Genomic DNA, 21,482 nt, shown 5'->3' with positions numbered 1-21,482 from the left:
AAGCAAAATAAGATACATATTCTTTGAAACTTTTTTTTTCATTATAAGCAACAAGATCCAATAACATCGTCTTCATCGAGCACAAAGTAAACAAAAAGATGCTTAAAAGGATAGATATCAATAATATAAAGATCAAATCTTTACTATGTATATCCCTATCAATAAAAGTAGCAAAAAAGGGAAAACAAAAAGAAAGTGATCTCGTCATGTTGTTCATCGTAAAATAATTATAGGCTTACTTAAAAATTAATAGTGTGTCATCTATATTATTATGCGTCTTTTTGAACGTGAATTTTCAAATTACGAATAAAATCGATATTCGATATCGATAGACGAATAAAGACTATAAAAAACTTGTTCTGCACATTAATCATCCCACCACTTTTATTGTATATTCGTCTCATCAAAACATCGACTTTAATACCAATTTATTGAGTTAAGCCACCTCAAAAACAATACTTTTAACCATGGTCTTATCAAATATGCACGGTTTTCCCCAAAAAGTCGTGTACCATATAAAAAATTAACCCAACACCTTTTATGTAGCTCCTCTTCTACTCAACTTCCAATATTTCGATGCTTGATATCTATTATTTTGAAGCAGGATCAATTTAGATTCGTATCGAAAAATCTGACTAATTTGAAGATGAAACACACCCTATAAAAAATAAACTTCATTCTAGAGTTTGGACCCGAGATCTCAGGACATGACTAAGAATGAAAAGATATTTATTGTCTGATCGTTTCTTTAGAAGAAAAAGAAAAACTACACCTTTACAAACTAGGAAGTCCTTCATGATCAACATGAATGAAAGGACAAAGTACTAGGAAGGTGTTTATGGATGTTTTTATGGTGGTGATGATGGTGGCTCCGATTAGGTTCCTTCTCAATCCTCCACCTTATATGGAGGAAGTCGTCGACGGAGCAAGGTAGCTTTAAAGGTCCATCAACATGGTAGCCATAGACATCATGAGCTTTATCAAGAAGCTTTTGTAGAAGAGGATGATATAAATATGAAATTGGAATAACAATTTTTTGAATACCACCATCTTCTTCTTCTAATCCTACTTGAATTGCTAACCATCCCTTTTTCACTTTCATCTTGTAATTTTTGTAAATTATTCTCTCTTTTTTTCTTCTATTGAAATGTATGGAGAAGTTAGTGTATAGTGAGTGGTGAGTAGCTAGGAGAATATTTTTATGTTTGTGTAGTAATATATGATGTTATGTGTGTATATATAAGGTTGTGAATAATAAAATGTGGTGACTATTCTTTTATAATTTTTATGGAAAGTGTTATGATAATTAATAATATATATGTTAGTTGGAGAATGGCTTAGTGGAGCCCTTTCATTGAGAGAAAAAAGAAAATATAAAATTGACTAATTTCTTAAGTAATTAGGAGTTAATAGATGTTGAAGTTAGGTGTTAAGAATAAACATAAATTAGAACTACCATAAACGACCAATAACAATAATAATCACAATTTTTTTAGGTACATATTAATTAAATTTGGTATTTAAAAATAGATCGAGCGAAAAAAAATAATCTATTTGGCTTGCAATCACATAACTTACAGTGACATGTTTTAAACCATACAAGTTTTAGGCATAACTCGTCTAATATTTCTGTGATTGACATTAACTAAATATATATGTGGTCGTTAGAAAATCTTGGATATTGCAAATCTTATAACGAAGAAGCAATTTGAAGCGTTCTAAATCTAAAATAAATAACAATATTAGTGATATTGGATTGTTAAAATCAATATCAACAAAGATGTGTGATCAGTGAAATAAACCTCAACGAGGACGTTAAATCTCTCTAACTAACATTATACACAAATTTCATTTTGATTTAGTAAAAAATGTGAAGTGTGTCGGCCGTACCAAATAAGGATTACGGAATCTTTTTGAGATTTTATTTTGCAGTTATACCCTTTTGGTCGGCATTGGATTATAAAAGTGGTCCCTCTTTTTTATTGTATTGTTACATTTAGGTTTATAAGTTTAGTTTATTGTTCTATTCTCATTTATTGTCTTCCACAAATTTTATAGTGGAGGCAAAGAGAATGATATAGTTTGAAAATCTATGCCACAGGTGTCAATCACTAGAGGTGTTCAATCTATTTATGTTTATAAAATCAAAATTTTGATTTCTTTGTCAAATTTGAGTAAAGTACTAGTTCATGCACCTAATCATGATTAATCATTATATTCAATCAAATCAACAATATTCATATATTGATAATATTTTGAGTAACTTGTTAATTTGTAAATTTATCTCAAAATGTATATAATAGTGTATGCAAGTAGATTTTAGAAGTTTAAATTAAGAACTTATGAATTACTTGTGATTTAAAGTAAGAATCAAATCTATATAGTTTTGCTTAGAATTAAGCGTCTTTTTTGCCACTTTCAAATTAATCCCACAACCCTCTCATTGATCATCCTTTTTGAGAGATGTTAAAGGAGCAAATTTTATTTTAAAAAAACTCACTTTGAACTTCGGAATAATCAGAATCGAACTGATAACTTTCACCACATCAAAATTACACTTTATCGCTAAGTTATATCCCTTCTCCACCTAACCAATAATAAGAGCTAATTATTGTAGGTAGACTAGTAAGACAACAATAGTCAAATATATTATTCTTAATCTACAAAATCAAAATATAAAATATGGTTATTGATTATCTATTGTCATTATTCATACAATATCCCCTATCGAATACCATAAAACCATTCTTATCACATGTATACTTATTTTACATCTTATTTCTTTTTTTTTTCAATACACAATTAATTAGCATTTGACAATAGAAATGCCTCATTTGTGCTCTATTTTCAACGTTTCTATATTTAAAAATCATATACGAGGTATAACAACTGTATTACATTATCTTTAGTGCTTGTTTAGATGTGCATAAGTTAAAAATATCTTATAAAGTTGTGGGATTTAGGTTTTGTTAATTAAACAATTTTCTATATAATTAACCTTTCATTACTTTGAATTATCATATCAAACCAAACACCTTATCATATCGAAGATTATCATGACCTATACCATATTGAAAAGGCAGTATCAAACTATATATTAATTATGTTTATAAATATATTAGTAAGTCAAATATAATTAACGTACGTATGTAAACTAAAGTTTTGCTTAGTCATAATACAACCAATATATATATATATAATATCGTACGTAACAAATGTTGTAGTACGTACCTTCCACTAATTAACTTGCCTACAACACAAAAAGGGAAAATTAAAGTGGATGATGATAGTTGATACACACACATAATTACAAGACTAGTGGATTTTATTACTTTTTTGGCTGGATAACTTTAATTTTCAAAGCTTATTAGATAACTTTTACTGTCTACTTTAATTTTCTTTATTTATTAGAGTATTATTTCATCTTTTTCTTTGATACAAATTAAATGGAGAGAAATAATTAAGTGATGGTTTGTACGGTGGAAGTCATTTTCCTAAAATAATATTTTGAAAATTATCTTATGTTATCTGAATATAGGTGAGTGGAAATATTTTTTTCTCAAAATATAAGTATATTAAAGACCAATAGTAATATCAGAAATAGAGGTAAATTCATTATTTAAGTTCTCTTAGTACTCAATCAATTATAATATTTTTAACGTTACACTATTAAAAATTTTAGTGATTTTTTTCATATAAGCATATATTCCGCGTTAAAAGTACTAATTTAGATGAATTTGATATCATACATTGAATATATATCATTGATCAGAAAATTGGAGAATGTTTTTGATAGATTTTGTGAATGATAATATTAATAATGTTTAAGTTATACATTTTTGATATATACGAGGAAAGTCATGATTTTTTTTCAGAAAAATGAAATCCAACATATTAAATGACATAAACTGATTTTCTTCATGTCAAACACACGCTAACGCTAAATAAAAATTTATTTAGCTCTTGAAATATCTAAGGGTCATTTAATAAAGATTTGACCTAACTTTTACTGTTTAATAACAAATTATCTTTAAGTAAACCTACAACTCATTAGTTAATTCCAATAATTGATCTAATTTGTAACTAATCGTATAGTATTGATTTAGTTTGTATCTAATCGTAAAGTAAAAAGTCAAATTAGCAAAACATTTATCATGATTAGTGTTAGAACATTGAACACGAAAGTAAAATAAGAATACAACTCATCTTTTGAATTAGTTTATTATTTTCTCAAGAAAAAAAAAATTCTCAAAATAATGTGGGCACGTATAAGGATATCTTCCAACCAAAAACAAGAAAAAATAAGAATGGAATCATTGCAATTATGATCTTCGGTTGCTAATAAATTTTAACTTCGATCCTTATGATATTTGACTAAGCATATGCATATTTGGACCTTTTAGATTGTTTTTAGGAATTTGTTATATGTATATATTATACCAAATATGAAGTAAATAGTCCAAATTTCACAAGCAAAATAATTAAAAGTGCATGTTTCAATAAATTGAAAACTAAATGTGTTTAACAAGATAGTATAATAACAAAAGTCAAAATTTCCCAAGAAAAATTAAATTAGACCTTAATTACAAGGAAACCTTAGTACTATAATTTAATTAACATGAGTGAAAAGACAAAGAACTAGAAAAATATTGGTGGTTATGATGGTTGTGATTGTTTTTGTGGTGGTGGTGATGGTGGCTCCGATTAGGTTCCTTCTCAATCCTCCACCTTATATGGAGGAAGTCATCGACGGAGCAAGGTAGCTTTAATGGTCCATCAACATGGTAGCCATAAACATCATGAGCTTTATCAAGAAGCTTTTGTAGAAGAGGATGATATAGATATGAAATTGGGATAACAAATTTTTGAATACCACCATCTTCTTCTTCTAGTCCTACTTGAATTGCTAGCCATCCTTTCTTCACCTTCATGATTTTTATCGTTCGATATTGATATATAAATTAATAAAAGTTTGATCGCAGAATTGATCGCGATAGAAAAGATAAGAGAGGGAGAATATGTGTGTTGTGAACAAGTGATGAGGTCTAATAAGTGGTGAATATGTGAGTGTGTATATATAAGGTTGTGAAATTTGGAAGAAAAAGTTGTGGTGCTTTTTTGCTTTTGATGTCAATATTTAATGAAAATTTTTTATAGCAAAAGTGATGGTAATAATAATTATATTATAAGATGGTGGAGAATGAGTGTTGGTTGGGTGAGTGAACTAGTGGGGTGGTCAAGTGGAGAATATATGGTATTAAATCTTATTCCTTTTTTTTTGTTGGAAAAATGTTGTCATAATATAATGTAAATTGATTTATTTCCTTTGTAAAAACTTTGAATATAACTTCCTCTCTATGATATTTAAGCTCTAAAGAGTTTGACTATATATTTTAGATTATGTTTTGACTTATTTATGTTCAGATATCTGTTTGATCATAAATTTAATTAGATTTAAAAAAATCTAATTTTAAAGTATTTTTAAATATTCAAGTAAGTTTTTCTGAGAAATTTCACTTGATTATATTTATAAAAAAATTAAATTCTTTCTAAATAAAATGCATGTCTAAATATAATTTTAAATTTCAAAATTTTAAGTTTTAATTTCAAAATTTATGGTCAAATCAGAGTTGATTAACTTAACACATAATAGATATTTTAGATTATTTAATGTACCCAATTGATCTAAAATCCTAAGACATAAGAAACCTCAGAGGCAAAATACTAGATGATATTTTTCTATATGTTCAAATTATGATGGTCAGACTTATTCGATATTTACATTAGTTGAATATAATAAATATCTCATAAAATTAGTTAAAATACGAGAAGTTATAAAAAGAATTAGGCCATAGTGGACTTGTGCCGGTCGTACAAATACGGATATGCGAAATTTACTTGAACTGTATTTGCAATTTATACCCTTTTCGTTGGGTATACTTTTTCAAAGTGGTCCCTCTTTCTTCTTGTATTTATACATTTGGGTTTATTAGTTTCTTGTTTTATTCCTTCATTATCTTCCACAAGTTTTATAGTGGAGCAATGATAATGATACATTTCAAGATCAATATTAGAAATAATAAGAAGAAAATAAGAAAGAGCTTTTGAAAATTCTATGTCATATAATGTGTTAAATATTTGGATTCAATTTTAATAAAAATTATCTTTTATAATCCCATTTAAACAAACTAATTCACTATAACATGCGTTGAGCTTAAATAAAAATAATTGATAATTCATATAGCTAACACAAAATTATTTGAGAAAAAGATTTGTGACGCGAATTCAGAATTTTTCATCAAGGAGGTTTGAAAAATAAAAATATAATGTCTACGATTTAAATTTTGAACTTCGTAAACTACATAGTCAATTTTTAATATCATATTTAGAAAATTCAAAATCTCTATATATCGTATAATTTTTTATCGAAAGAATCTGAATTAATACTCTCACATGTCCCCTCTAGATCAGCCTCTAAGACATAGTTATTATTGTAAAACAATAAATTTTGGTTAGATTGCAAAATTTCAATTAAGAGATTTATGTAGGGATATTCTTGAAAGTGGAATTTCAAATATTTCTTTCCCAAAGTACTTTTTATTTATTTTATTTTATTTTATGCTTTCACATTATTTTTATTTTTTCTCCACTATCAAAGGAGCCTCTTGATAAGATGCTTTGGTCCACCATATATATAGAATTGATGATAACTATTCAGTGCTGAGAGTGATGATCTCTTTTCCTTTTTATAAAATAAAAAATAAAAAAATAAAATAAAATTCTATATATTAGTGCATTGTAGGGTTTCAAAATATTTGATAAATGACCCTTTTTAAAAAAAAAGTCAAATTGACTATAATCAGTGTTTGTTTAGTTTATTAAAATTTAAAACTATATATATGGTACCCGCAAGTACGATTTAAAATGTTACATAGTAATAATTTTACCTCTTACTAGAGATTTTTTTTATTCGAGTTTCTTTCGTTAATAAATTGTTTCGTATAAATAAAGTTAATTTTTTTATTATGTACATAAAATAATGAAAATTTTAAATCCGTCGCACTGATCCGATCCTTATTCCAGATTTATATGTCCCACACTTATATCATTGATCCCCTTTGATACGATTCTGGTCTGCATAGTTCAATTATATTCCACGCATTTTCCTTATGTTTATTGTTCTTTTTATTTATTTTATTATAGAAATAAACATAATACTGACCATTCTAGAATTTATTCTATTTTTTGTGCATTGTATTGATTGTACAAAATTATGTTGATACATTTGTTTTTGGGTCTGGCACACTAGCTTTATAGTACAATTTTTTTTATATTCAATTTCTTAGTTGATATTGTATAAGCAATTCGATAAATCTTATCAATTTACGTTAAGAAATTTCGATGTAAAAGTAAATTGAATGTTCTTATCAAACATTATTCCATACCCAGGATTTGAACTTGTTTTTTTCTTGTTTTTATTTCTCTTATTAACTAACCAATTGTGTGATTTTTTTTATTTTTTTTTCCCTTTAGTTAACAAAATTAAAAGTTGTTCAATGAAATATGTAGTATCTCCAATATCTACCGACCTTTATTTTTAGATAGTTTTATTTTTGCAGTTTTTGGTTAGGAAAGATTTCTTCAAATCATATCTCCCCAATCATAACAGGTACATGCACTTTAAAATCATTGAAATTAATTTGGAAGGAACTACAAGTAACTCAAAAAGAATATCAACTACTCCCTCCGTCCCTATTTAGTTGTCCACTTTTGAAATGACACAAATATTAAGGCAACAATGATTAGCATAATGAAGTTACAATTTTGCCCTTATTAATTATGATTCCAAAATAAATTTATTCAAAATAACTAATCAATGTTGGGGGAAGTTTAAATAAGGGTATAATAGGAAATTTTTTTTTGTCCTTTCTTGATTTGTCAAAATGGACAAGTAAATAGGGATATCTAAAAGAGGAAATATGGACAAGTAAATAGGGACGGAGGGAGTATCATTCTGGACATCAAGAAGGATGGCAGAACAGAAGAGATCGATCTCCACATCTTTATTTAAATATCTTAATATTAATATACTTTATTCCAATATAACTCAACTTTTTTTTCCTTTGTCGGACTAGTAAAATTTTGATGCATTGAAATGACGTCCAACTTGATTTCAGACTAAGACTCCTTACAACTCGTATTAAAACCAGTCGAGATGAAAATTGATTGATGAAAAGGTAGGTTGGGGTGAATGGGATTCTTATATCCTTATTCAGTAATAAGAAGTTTCTAACTTGTGCTTCAAGAGTTGAGAAAATTTTGGTACAAATATGTTTCATTTCAAGTTTCTACACAACTCATGAACTTCTTCAAATTTGTCGGATCAGTAAAATTTGATCCACTCATATTCCAGAATGAAATGACACCTTAACTTGTCTTGAGATTGAGACTCCTTACAACTTGCACAAAAAATGACCATGACTGAAAATTAATTAATGTAAAGGCAGGTCGGGATGAATAAAATTTCTATATCCTTATTCAGAAATCAGAAGTTTCTAAATCATACTTAGAAAATAGAGAAAATCTTGATAGGAACACACTTCCTTCGCAAGGTCCTAATACGTTACACAAATTCTTTGACTTAGTTCGATCAGTAAATTTTGAATACCGAATGATTTTAATCATGGCCTTGCCCACCCCACTAATTTCATGACTTGCTTTTAAGTCAACTGTTTCAAGCTACAAGTACAAAAACAAGATAAAAGAGATTGACATCACTAGACCGCCCAAAATACTTGATCCATTTGCCATAATATTTTGTGATTTGGCTTTTTTCTACAACTTCATTTTATTATGAAAAAGTGATAAACATTTGCCAACTCTTTTATGTCCACCCCACAAGTGATGTTTATGGGTCTTCACTTTCTTCTTATAGATAGAATCATAATATCTTTTAGTGTCATTGATTTTTTTTACTAAAAATACAATTTAAGCATACTCTTATGAAGGTTGAGATTTCACACGTTTGGATAATTAATCATTTTATATAAAAAATAATTTAAAAAAAATATTGAGGGTAGAAGTAGGGGAAGGAGAAATGAGGGAGAGGATTACGAGGTGAAAAATAAAATCGATCTACAGGACTACAACGCACTAGAACGCCACAAGCTACTAAGATTCCCCTTTTAAATAGTATTTTCTTCTCACAATCAACTTTGACGAGTGTTTATACACTTGTCCTTCAAATGTGTTTGGTCTTTAATTTTTATTGTATAAATGAGTTCGTCTTTATTTATTTTTTTCCCTTAGCAGTTGAACTTATGCCTATCGAGACATAAGTTCTTTAAGGGAGTAAGACATAACTTGAGAGATATTATTATTCAAAAATATAAAATTATCTCCGCAAAAAAGTTATTTGCCTTGAGACGAAAAATTAAAGACCAATACAAAATAGGGACAAAAGTGCAAATGACCCATTCTAAGGGCCTAAGTCTCAATCAAAAGCCCAATTGGGACAGGAGTGAGTATTACTTCTAAGGACCTTAGAAAAGCCTATTAGGCCCATTAATGGCCCAAAATTAAATAAAAATCCAAAAGTACAATACAAAAACAGAAAAATATTGCAATAAGTAACAAAATCAGATTTTTGAACAAGAATATGTAAAATTAGTGAAATCACAATTTGATGCGATTAATATATTTTAATATTATCCGTGCATCACACAGGTTATAATATAATACTAATAAAATAGAGAAATTAAGGCATTCATAAAGTGGTTAGGCAGTTGAACAAGCCTTTGTAAAATGATTAGTTAGGTGATCAAGGCAGGTAAATTAATTAATTACATGCTTCATTATTTTCAGTATTTTTTTCCTCTACTAATTATAATATAAGCAATTATTGTTGTAGTTGTTTTGACTCTTATAACTTTCCTATCCACTTTATCTTAATTTGTAGAACTTGACATTCAATTTTTGTTTTATTATACTAAAATTACTAAATATTGTTTATTTGGACAATACAAATAGCCCTAAACAAATTATATAAATTGGGAGTAAATTTTATACATAAAAATATTGTAAGATTCTATTAATATGGTATTTGTAAAGAAAAGCAAAGAAAATAAGAGAAAAAAAATAAACGAACAATTTGAAACGCGCATAGGCGGAGCTAAGATTTTAATATGTGCACATATTAATGAATTTTTCAACACAAATACATTGTTTGTGCAATAGAAGTTATATTGAGTTCAATTGAACCTGAATCCGTATCTGAACTTTTAACTCCGCCTCTGAAAGCGCACACACAATCCTTCTAGAGTTTATCACATTGTGTTGGTACAAATGATAAAGTTTCTTTATCAAGATCATGAATGACCATCATATTTTGTTGTTGAACATTTCCAAATATTGACATTCCACTTGAACTTCCCATAGCTAAACAAGCAATTCCCATTCTTGAATCAGCAATCATATAATTTTCTGCAGGCAAATCCATGTCTGCACCTTCAAAATGAAAAATCAATTTTGGAACTTCTATGTTATTTGTGTTTGATGGCAATTTGAAACAAAGATCTAGTCCTGTTGAGCTTGAATCATCCACCGGAAGGTTTACCTGCACGTTAATTTCACGTATGATCAATGAACTTTATACATTGTAACAACAGTGTTTAGTATGGTCAACTGGTTGTATGAATACCCACTAACCATATATATAAAGACTAGTAAAGTCACAAAACAACTACAACAAATTAAGTTATTGAGTTTTATATATCCACTATTACAGTATAGTCGTCGAATCCTATGCATCAGAACAATATAATATAAAGTCCTAAATTTATGTTATGTCGCATTGAAATCACTAAACTTTACTCACTATAACAATTAAAACCTATTCTAATAAGGCGACCTTACTGTTATAGTGAGTAAAGTTTTCTCTCTTTATTGTATATTTATAATGTGACGAAAATTAGTTTAGTGATCATACGTGAAATTAAGATGATTACCTGTGAAGAAAACTCTTTCTTGAGAAGACTAAATGCACTTTCTTCTAAGTATGTTATGGTTGTCCCAGAGTCAATTATCATTCCTCCAGAGCCATCTTTGTTGAGTGAAAATGTAGATTTCTTGATGGCCAATTGAGTATCCCCAACAGATATTCCTTTTAATGAAAGATAATAAAAAGATGGTTGTGTTGGGTTTTTCACTAATGGGGTTGTAATAATATTGTTATGATCATCACGTGTCATCGATCCCATGAGAAGCGTGCTACTCTTGCTATAAGCATCCTCATTAATCGAGGTCAGACAGTACGAGAATATGGACATGTGTAGTTGAGAAACTAGTGATAGTGGACCTCGTCCAAGACCCACTAGGCCCGCACCTTGACTAAATCCACTACCTTCATTGTCATTTCCACATCCAAATGCAACATTTGGTATTGAAACTTTACCAAAAGTAAATGTTTCACTAGCCAAAAAACCTTCACTTGATGAATAATCACCATATGTATACATATACTCACAATTATTATCACCACAAGATGACATTGGCAATGCTTCACAAAGTTTATTAGAACATGAAATTTTTTCAAAAGTTGATGATTTTGATGGATCAAAAATTGGTGTAGATTGATCAAAACACTCTTTACAAGGCTTACATTGAGTCCAAATTAAATCACTACCAGTATCCATTATTGCATTATAAGACTCACTTGGACTACCAATTGATATTTGCATTAGAAACTCACCATTTCCTGCATGAATTGTTGATTTTACATCATTTGTTTCATCTTTTGATGATAAAGTTGCAAAATTAGCCACTAGACTTAACCTTTGTAACCTTGATTTCCCTCGTGCCATCGCGCGTTGTAAACGTTCAAATTTTGTGAAATTCCCACCTGAATCAACATGTTTTAAGCTCACTTTGAACCCCTTATGGTTATTGAGAACATGTCTAGATGTTGAACTCACTTGCAAAGCAAATAAGATTGATGATAGAAAAAGAAATAGGATGTAATAGGCAAACTTTGATGAAGCCATATATTTTTTTGGTAATATAAAGATTAAAGAATATGTAACATATATATATATATATGTATCAAACACTCAAAAGGGAGTATATAGTAAAAATAAAATAAAAAATAGGTGCACATCAAAATGGAGAAAAAAAGTTGGGTATTGAAGTGATGAGCAATTTCAACATCAAAAGGAAGGTGAAATATCAACTTAATTAAAAAATTACACCACTAAAATAGTTGTTGGAGATGACAAGAAATAAATGGGAAGTGAGTCATATATTTTATTTTTTTTAGTTCATTTCTATTTGAATTTTATGTAGACAAGGACTTTTATACATATAACAAGCAATGTAGTTATCATTATTCTACACTATCATAATAGGTAGTATACTGTGTAGTAATAATTCTTGAAACTTTTTTAACCTTCCTTTGAAGGAAATTCATATATATTCCAGATTTGAATTTTATAGGTTCGAATCAACTCATTTGATTTACTGAATTCAAAATCAATTATTTGTATTTATTTAAGGTATATATATAATTCAGACGAGTCTATAATTAACACTCTATATCTGCCCTTAGTTGGACTGAAGACCTAGGGTAACATTAGCAAGATAGAGAAATATAAATAGGGTAAGACTATGATCTAAGTAGATTAATTAGGATATATTATGGAAGAATAATTTGTTTTCTCATTTAATGAAAAGTATGTACTTTTTTATTTGGTGACAATAAAACAAAATGTCCTTCTAATGGGTGGATAGGAAAAATAATGTTAGCTAATGTTTCATTCTAAAATATTGTGTTGCCAATTAGGTGGCACATCTTAAGTAGGTAATTGAAATTAACATCAGACTATTTAACTTTCTACCTAGAAAACAAAAGGTTCACTATATTCCACTTTATATGATAAAAATATTATATTCAGTCTATTAAAAAATAATAGCATTTTCTTATATTAAAAAATAATTTAGCTTTCAATTTCTCTTATTTTCCCCCGTGATGACAAGTTTTTATTTCAGAGAATTGTCATCATATGTAAGATTACAAATTTTAAAGTTTTAAACTATGTATCTAATTAAATACCGCCACATAAATTTTAACTAATGAGTATTATTGCTTTCTTTCTTTTTTGCCTTTTTGTCAATTGATGAGATGATCTTAGAAGAGATTAAGTTGGTGGACTAACTCTTTTACTAATGATAATAAAACTTGAAAAAAAAAAGATGGAGTTGAGGGGTGGGGGGTGTTGTTTACTTGTTTTGTTCTTCAAGCATTGTTGAACTAAAGATTAAAAAGTTATGCCAACATATTGAGTAGGTATGATTATTGAGCATATGTACAAAGACCATTGCTTTTTAGTTTTCTCAATGATACATTTTTCCAACTATTGTACACTCCAAGGATAAAATATTGTTTCTTTTTCATTATCTGAGTTGTTTCAAGTTTTTTTTTTTTGTTTTGTTTTCTTACCCCTCCGTAGAAATTTCCATCTTTTCGCTCTATTCGTAACTCGAATTATTCTGAATGTTTGTTGTTTTTCTTTATCAAGTCAAAATACTTGAAGTAATTACTAGCATTCTTTACTTACAAATGGACTTAACAAATTTTGGTTGAGTTGAAGCCATCAATGTGATTGAAATGGCCAAACAAATTTCTGAAAAAGAATACAACTTTTGGTAATTTCCACCCTTCTAAAAAGCATATACCATGATTGGATAATTGGATACTATTCCAACCAATTTCTAGTAAAAGCTAAAAAATTAAGTCTTAGCTCTTGCATTTACAATTTTATTGTATTATTTGGTAACTTACACTTTACATGTGAAACCTTCATTTCATGCTATTATAGTGGTTTCCAATAGACTTTAAAGTCCTTCCGGCCCCTTGTGACTGTGAATTGAATGAATAAACAGATGAAATTTCAAGAACCAACAATAGAAGAACGAACATTGTATGGTTCACAGAGACATCGCTCTGATAGTGACATTAAAAAAAAGGGCTCAATACACAACACCAAAAAATAAAAATAAAACGTGATACAGGAGAAGAGCTACTCAGCATGAGAACTTCAAGAAGAGGCAAGCAAGAACATCTTGCATAATGCCATAAGATCAAAGTTCACATTTTTCTTTATCACCTATTGAATATCCCCCTAGTAGTTCTAACAAATACATGTACTAAATTTAAAAGTCATGAACAAACTTTCACCAATCAGTTATTGTTTTGCTTGTCCCCTATAAGTTTACAAAATACAGTGATTAACAGCATTAGCCATGAATTGAAGATGTAGAAACTCTTGCAATTGTAGAAACCTGCAATGGAGACTTTGAGTTGAGCCATGGTGATATCATTCTGGTCGAGTGAACTTCCAAAAATCAGCTAATCTTGGTTCTACGACTCCCCATGTTTGACACATAATGCCGGATATCTTTATCCAATTACATCTGAGTAAGAAAATCTCAAGAGAGTGTGCTTTTATAGACCAATCGAGTTGGTCCTAGACTTATTTTTGCTCGATAGTTTCCTTAGATTTTCTTCCTCAAGTTTTTTCCTTAGAGCAGCCTCCTCCTTTTGTCTTTGAATGAGCTCTAACTCCCGAAGTCGCTCTTCCTCTTTTCGCTGTGCCTCAAGAGCCTCTCTCCTTTGAGCCTCTTGTACCCTCCTTCGATTCTCCTCAAGCATTTTGTCCAGCTCCTCTCTCTCTTTTCGTGCTTTTTCCTGTTTAATTCAGTGGGTTATTATGTTAGAAACAACGCCATCGAAAAGTTCAAAGATTTGTATATTTAGACCAAGAACATGATAGTTTTAACCTCGATTAAATGGGAAGACAAGAAACTATTTTGGAATTGTTAAAATATAAGATTCATAAATGGAGGAAAGCTAGCCGACTCGCTCTCTAAAGGTGAACTAACAAGTAGTTTTCAGTGTAGACAGGAAAGTTTGTGGAGTATATCAGGTTCATGGGCTAATGCCTAACCTCTTGTACTGCTACTAAAGTACAAGTAGAACAAAGAAGAGTTAAACTTTCCCTGCTTCCTTCCTCATCCGAACTAAGAATTAAAATACTTATCTTTTAGCCGTAAATAACATGTTATCTTTCATATAAGATCTCATAAAGATACGATGACAAAAAGAAGTACACAAGCGGAGAATATAATGATTAGTAGATATCAGCAATGGGTCAATAACCACCCCAACAGAAACTTACTTCTTTTAGCCTTGCCTCCGTAAGAGCAGCTTGCTTTTCTTTTTCAAGTTGAATTTCAACATCTTCAAACAGTTTTCTATGACCTTCTTCTATTCGCCTCTCTATTTCCAGCTTAACTTCCTCTGAATTTAACTTTTCCTCGACCCTTTTCCTTATTTCTTCCTCCAATCTCTTTGCAGTTTCCTCTTCTAATTGCTTGAGTTCTGCCTCTAGCTGTAGCCTGAAAGTTATTCAATTAGGTCAAAATACAGAGAGCACATGAAATAAAACCATAACTCTTCAACACTTCCACATTTGAATAGAAAAAACAAGTACGTTAAAGCAACAGGCATGCTGCACTATGTATCTTGAAACATAATGGCCTGTAATGCCAAGACATATCACCAATGATCAAGATGTAAGACAAAAATGTACAGCACATTTTTCAGAGGGTTTCAGACCCACAGAAAATCAAGTAATAATCTTCTCTTAATAACCCAACATGCCAAGAGTCTACAGTGGTTGAATACTACACTAAAACCTTCTGGATAAATATGTTAACAACAACAACATTCCAAGTGTATTCCCACAAGTAGGTTTTGGGGAGGATAGTGTGTACACAGCCTTACCCCTACCTTGAGTAGAGAGGTTGTTTCCAATAGACCCTCGGCTCAAGTATAGCATATCAAATATCAAGTACGTATAGCAATGTATAAATATGTTAACATGAGCATTAATTTCGTATAAGTACACTCTAGATAACTCTAAATTATATATAAGCACAAAAAACGACGACATAAAAAGATACAGCTACATACACACATGCATATTAGCTTAGTAACTTTAGGACATAGACTAGAGCCAAAGGAACATCATAACAGTATCAATCACATCTAACAAACCTTTTCTTTTCTTCTTCTTCTTTTTTCAATTTTTCAGCAGCACTTTTACGCTCAGTGGATGTAAGACTAGGACTTCGAGACTTAGGTACAGGAGACTCTGAGGAACTGTGACTTCGTCGTCTCCTATGACGCCTAGTCGTCGGGGACCGACTTCTTTTGCGCCTTGTAGCTGGAGAACGGCTCCGACGGCGGTGAGGGGTACCAGAGCGACTCTTTCTCCTGCGAAATATAACAATTGTAACTAAATAGAGATGATAATGTGAAGGACGACCAATTTCAACGAAAATCCGCTACTAAAACATGAACTATTCTGTGTGGTTCACTGTCACAACCTTCCTGTTACAAAAACATAAAACTTGCTGGATATAGTTTTAAGCAAGTGATTGCCGTGTAAAAGGCTACACTTTTAAGTAGAACACACACACTTACACCGTCTGCTGGCATTCCTAATTTGTATTCGCACACAATTTCCTTTAAATCAACCCTCTTCTACTATCTATCTCTCAGCCCACCCTTTTGACTACCACAATCAAACCAAACTATCCAAAAGTACAAGTAGTAAGCAGAAAGTTACATACCTGTAAAGACATCGGTTTATATATAGAATATAGCAATTAGGAGATTTCTAGTTGAGATTTGAAACAAACTACTAAATGAAGATAGATTTTTCAGGCTTCATAACAATGCAGCTGAAATTCCAACATTTAAACTAAAAATAGAAAACGAAAAGTGTGTCGGGGCCAGCTTGTGGGCACTCGACTAATTTCACTAGATACCTGACACCTCCCACCAGCATCAGTTACCATGTAACTCTGTCCACCAAGGCTACAACAAATAAGACCTCATGGTGCTCGACACACATTTCATTGACCACTAAGCCACACCTTTGTTACCGCACTCCATACAGTAAATAAGAAAAATAACAAAAGTTTGAACCTTTTCAACAAAACAGATATGCAAATTCATATAAACTAGCAATAAATCATAAAAATTGCATTTTTCAACAAAAAAGAGATGCAAATTCATGAGTATACGAGCTGGAAGACAAAATATTACCTGCTGGAATAGGGTGAGCGGCTTCGGTCACGTCGGCTCCGGCGACTGCTGCGATGACGATTCACCGGAGATCGAGACCGTCGAGAATATGACGGCGACCGGGATATGCTCCGTCCCATTATTACAAACAGTAGGAATTTTGCTCAATTTCTGAGCTATTAACGGGTTGGAGGAGTATTTTTGGGCCCCCGGTTTATTCATGGTTAGGCCCATCATTTGACACAACTATTGGGCTTTTTCACTAATATCCATGGGCCAAATTTTTGTTTACAAACCCATACTCATTACAATAACATATTCCGTGTGAAATCTGAGGAAGTTAAAATGTACGACCTATAAAGACGTTATTTTTACCTAATGAATTTTGAGGTAGAGTAATTAATCACGTTAGACCTTTGACTTAAGAAAAAGGTTTCAAAATATATTTGAAAAATACGAAGTGAAACAAGCTCCAATTATTTGCGATAAACCTTCTCTTTTAATCCTTTGAGTTTGATATAATACAAGTTTCTCTAGTCACAATTAGACTACTCCATTATAACTCTATGGATCGATTATATCGTATGTAGTGCTATCTTCTTTTTAGTAAAGTATGTTTCGAAGAGAATAAGCATTTTCATATGGAAAAAATAGTGTATATTTTAGAAATTTCATATTACTTAGTGACATGCTTTTAAAACAACATATATATGTCATGATATATTGATATTTTTAAAATTTTAATTTCAATAGATTTTCATTCTTCTCCAGACTCTGATTCACACTCTATCAACACTGTTATATAAAATAAAACATGTGGAATATTATTAGTGGTGGATTCATAATGACTTCTATTACTTCGATAAAACTATGACTTTGCCTCAACCTTTTTGTGTGTGAAAAACAAGTAAACAGAGTTAATCGTGCATCTCATGAGCATACTTTTAAGATTCTAATTCTTCCACTCCATTTACGCGTTGAATTTTAAGAGTTATAATTTTTTTCATTTAAATGATAAGCTATCGTTTACTTATAACTATTCAATACTCTTACTAAAAGTTGATCATACTAGAAATCAAGGACAAACAATGAAATTGAATCCACACGTAATGGATTCACAAATCACCAATCATATCATACTAACAAATACTCTTACGAAAAGTTGATCATATTAGAAATCAAGGACAAACAATGAAATTGAATCCACACATAATGGATTCACAAGCCACAAATCATATCATACTAACAATAATTAGAATTTCCAAAAAAAGATGCTATTCGTTTATTAAAACACATACATATGTCTAAATTTTGAATCCATCACTTCGCTGTATTCTTTAAAATGATTGAAAAGGACAATATAATAAAAAAGGAACACAAGTCACGGATATGAAAGAGACAATAAAGAGTTAGAAAATGATTTGTATTTAATGTTATAAATCTTTCGTTGTGGCCATGAATAAAAGTGTGTGCGGAATATAAAACATTGCATGAGTAAAACTGTGAAAGAGAGTCCGTGATGCTCCTTTGTCTTTTTGTATCCAAAATAAAATAAATTAAAATCATAAGAATATTTGTTAATAAATATTGTACCCTTCACTTATTGTGCCAAACATGAATTATTTTTGTTGAATGATCTTGTCACATTATTCCCATTATTGTTTAGTTTAAGTTTACGAGATAAGGAGCGGAGCTATAATATTAGGTGCGTGATTGAATGGATTCAATAAACAAAATAATACTAGGTGCGCGTTTGAATGGATTCAAAAACTTTTGTTTAGATCTCAAAGTAAGTACTTCAACTTTGAGAGTCCACATGCAGACAAATGACAACTAAACACCCCAACTCATCTAAACTGTATCTCATGGACAACTTATGCTGACATGACACATAAATTTTTGAGATGTCTAAATATGCATACTCAAAATTAGAGTGCTTACTTTGCCAATTGATGCCAAGTTTGAGTGTATGCTTATGTATTGTGTCTAACTAAAATGACTTATGAGTTATATGACAAGTTCAGAACTCATAAGTTTCAAATCCTGATAATTTGTGTCTACACATCCATGGCGAAGACACAAACCTCGTCATGGGATCTTATATACATACGATAGAATATTTCGACGAAGGGGATTCAATTGAGCATGGAAAATAAAGAGAAGTGACATAAAACGTTTCAAGAAAATGGATACTAGTTATTCAAACAGAGAAGGATAAATATAAACTATACAAGTCCTTTAACAAAATGCACAATTAATATAACATTACAACAAACAACTTTTATGTATTTTGTACAAGTGACTTGTGAAGTACTTAAAATTAGTTCATCTAATTGAAATGAAGATCTTTTTGAATCCTCCTTGAGAAGTACATCTAATTCTAAGAATTACATAAGAAATGAACCTATAAAGCATGATAAAACAAACCATAATAAGCAAATTCTTCCTTCTACTTTCTTCACCACCATATCCTTCCTCTTTTAGTACTTGTTCACCACTAGCCAAACACATCCCAAACATGTATTGTAAGCACTTTCCAGAACCAGAAAACTCATTAATCAAGAACCCTTCAAAAGGGTACTTAAAAAGGGACACATAATGCATCACAATCCAATAATTTGGTATCTCATTTTTTGAAACAAAGTAACCAGAGAACAATGCACATGATCCCATCATAGCACAAACTAATGAGTTCCCAATGATGAAGTTTGGTACTAAGGCACTACAACACACAACAATTGAGTTTGCTGTGTATAGAATGAGCCAAATTAGTAACAAAAAGTGCATGAATGCCATAAACTGTTTGTTTAAACCAACCATCCAGTATAATGGAGTTGAGAAAAGCAATGCAAGAATCAACAGAAATGGCAAGTAGACAAGGCTGTTGGCTATGACATAAGATGAAACTCTATAACTCCCACAAGATGTTTCTTTCATTAGTATTTCCCTTTCTTGTAAGAATATTGGTAATGCTTCTGTTGTACTTGACAAAAGATATGTCAAGATGAATGCAAATAAGCCAACTCTTGCTTGTGCTCCAACTAAATCATCTTCAAGATTGTAAAAAATTGATCCTAAAACAAGTCCTGAGAGTAACATTTGTAGTGTCTTAAAACCAAAAAGCTCCTTTGTTCTGTATATGATTTTCCAAAACCTTATTGTAAGGATAACAATCTCTTGCAGACTTGAATTTGCAAAGCCAACATGGATAGGCATAGGCATAGACATAGACATAGAAAAAGAGTCTTCATTTATCAGTTTAGATTCTTGAAAGAGTTGCTGTAAAGTGAACTTACCTGAATTCTTGATCATAAGTGCTGATTGAGGCAACAATGTGTGGTTTTGTTTCTGGATTATGTCAATCGATTCGATGGCGAATTCAAGTATGTTGACATGAAAGGGAAGGTCTAATCCTAATAGGATTAACCTTAAACTAAGCTGTTCAATGGTTCCATGATGCAAGATTGTACCATTAGCCAAAAGTAGGATTGAGTTGAACAACTTCATGATCCTAAAACATGGCTGATGAATACTAAGAATTATCGTTCGATCACGAGTAACAGCCATGGTTTTAAGCATGTCAATGATCTGCAATGCTGAAGTACTGTCAAGACCTGAAGTTGGCTCATCAAGAATCAAGACTCCAGGGTCATGAATCAGTTCAACTCCTATAGAAACTCTCCTTCTTTCACCACCTGAAATCCCTCGAATTCGATCATCACCAATCCTAGCACCAGCAACATGTTCTAAACCAAGTTCTTGAATCAAACACTTCACCCTTGAACTCAATTCTTTAGGAGCAAGTGTTAACCTTAGTTTTGCACTAAAACTTAATGTTTCTTCAACAGTTAACAGAGGAAACAGAGTGTCCTTTTGTGTAACATAGCCTGAAATCTTCTTAAACCTTGCTTTATCAACTGGTTTTTGGTTCACAAAAATAGATCCACTTTGTGGCTCAATCTTTCCTGCTAAAACTTCTAAAAAAGTAGACTTTCCAGCACCACTTGGACCAACAATAGCTAGAATTTCACCTGTTTTTGCTCTACAATTCACATCCTTAAGAACATGCCTTATAGACTTTGGATTATTATTAGTATCACCTTTTTCCAATTCTTGAACTCCTTTTATACACTTGTGGTGTTGTTTTCTGCTAAAAAAACTAAAAGGGGTTTCTCTTTTATGTGTATAGATTGTGTAGTTGATGCCTACTGCTTCAATTTCACAACCTTGTTTCTTCATTGAACAACTTAAACTCACAAATTTGCTTTGTTTCTTTTCTACTTTTTTCTTTTCCAAGTTTCTAAGTTTTGTTTGTACTTTAAACTCTTCTTGATTT

General features: G+C 30.6%; 3 protein-coding genes across 3 annotated transcripts; all 3 read right to left on the bottom strand.

The window, feature by feature from the left end:
• Positions 1 to 10,042: 10,042 nt before the first annotated feature.
• LOC125867168 (aspartic proteinase nepenthesin-1) lies at positions 10,043 to 12,138 on the bottom strand. The gene is made up of 2 exons (XM_049547598.1): positions 11,007 to 12,138; positions 10,043 to 10,615 (listed from the first exon to the last, which is right to left on the bottom strand). The coding sequence occupies exons 1-2, from the start codon at positions 12,039 to 12,041 to the stop codon at positions 10,316 to 10,318; spliced, it is 1,335 nt and encodes a 444-aa protein (XP_049403555.1). The 5' UTR covers positions 12,042 to 12,138; the 3' UTR covers positions 10,043 to 10,315.
• Positions 12,139 to 14,213: 2,075 nt separating this feature from the next.
• On the bottom strand, positions 14,214 to 17,298 carry LOC125867169 (uncharacterized protein At1g10890). Its single transcript, XM_049547599.1, has 4 exons — positions 17,168 to 17,298; positions 16,112 to 16,330; positions 15,231 to 15,450; positions 14,214 to 14,740 (listed from the first exon to the last, which is right to left on the bottom strand). Exons 1-4 carry the CDS (start codon positions 17,284 to 17,286, stop codon positions 14,498 to 14,500), a joined length of 801 nt encoding a protein of 266 aa, XP_049403556.1. The 5' UTR covers positions 17,287 to 17,298; the 3' UTR covers positions 14,214 to 14,497.
• Positions 17,299 to 19,398: 2,100 nt separating this feature from the next.
• On the bottom strand, positions 19,399 to 21,482 carry LOC125867167 (ABC transporter G family member 5). Its single transcript, XM_049547596.1, has one exon. The coding sequence runs from the start codon at positions 21,383 to 21,385 to the stop codon at positions 19,472 to 19,474; it is 1,914 nt and encodes a 637-aa protein (XP_049403553.1). The 5' UTR covers positions 21,386 to 21,482; the 3' UTR covers positions 19,399 to 19,471.

Source organism: Solanum stenotomum, chromosome 6 (assembly GCF_019186545.1).
Source record: "Solanum stenotomum isolate F172 chromosome 6, ASM1918654v1, whole genome shotgun sequence".
NCBI classification, from domain to species: domain Eukaryota; kingdom Viridiplantae; phylum Streptophyta; class Magnoliopsida; order Solanales; family Solanaceae; genus Solanum; species Solanum stenotomum.
The sequence above is the reverse complement of the archived record's forward strand: the minus strand, read 5'-3'. Positions and strand labels throughout refer to the sequence as shown.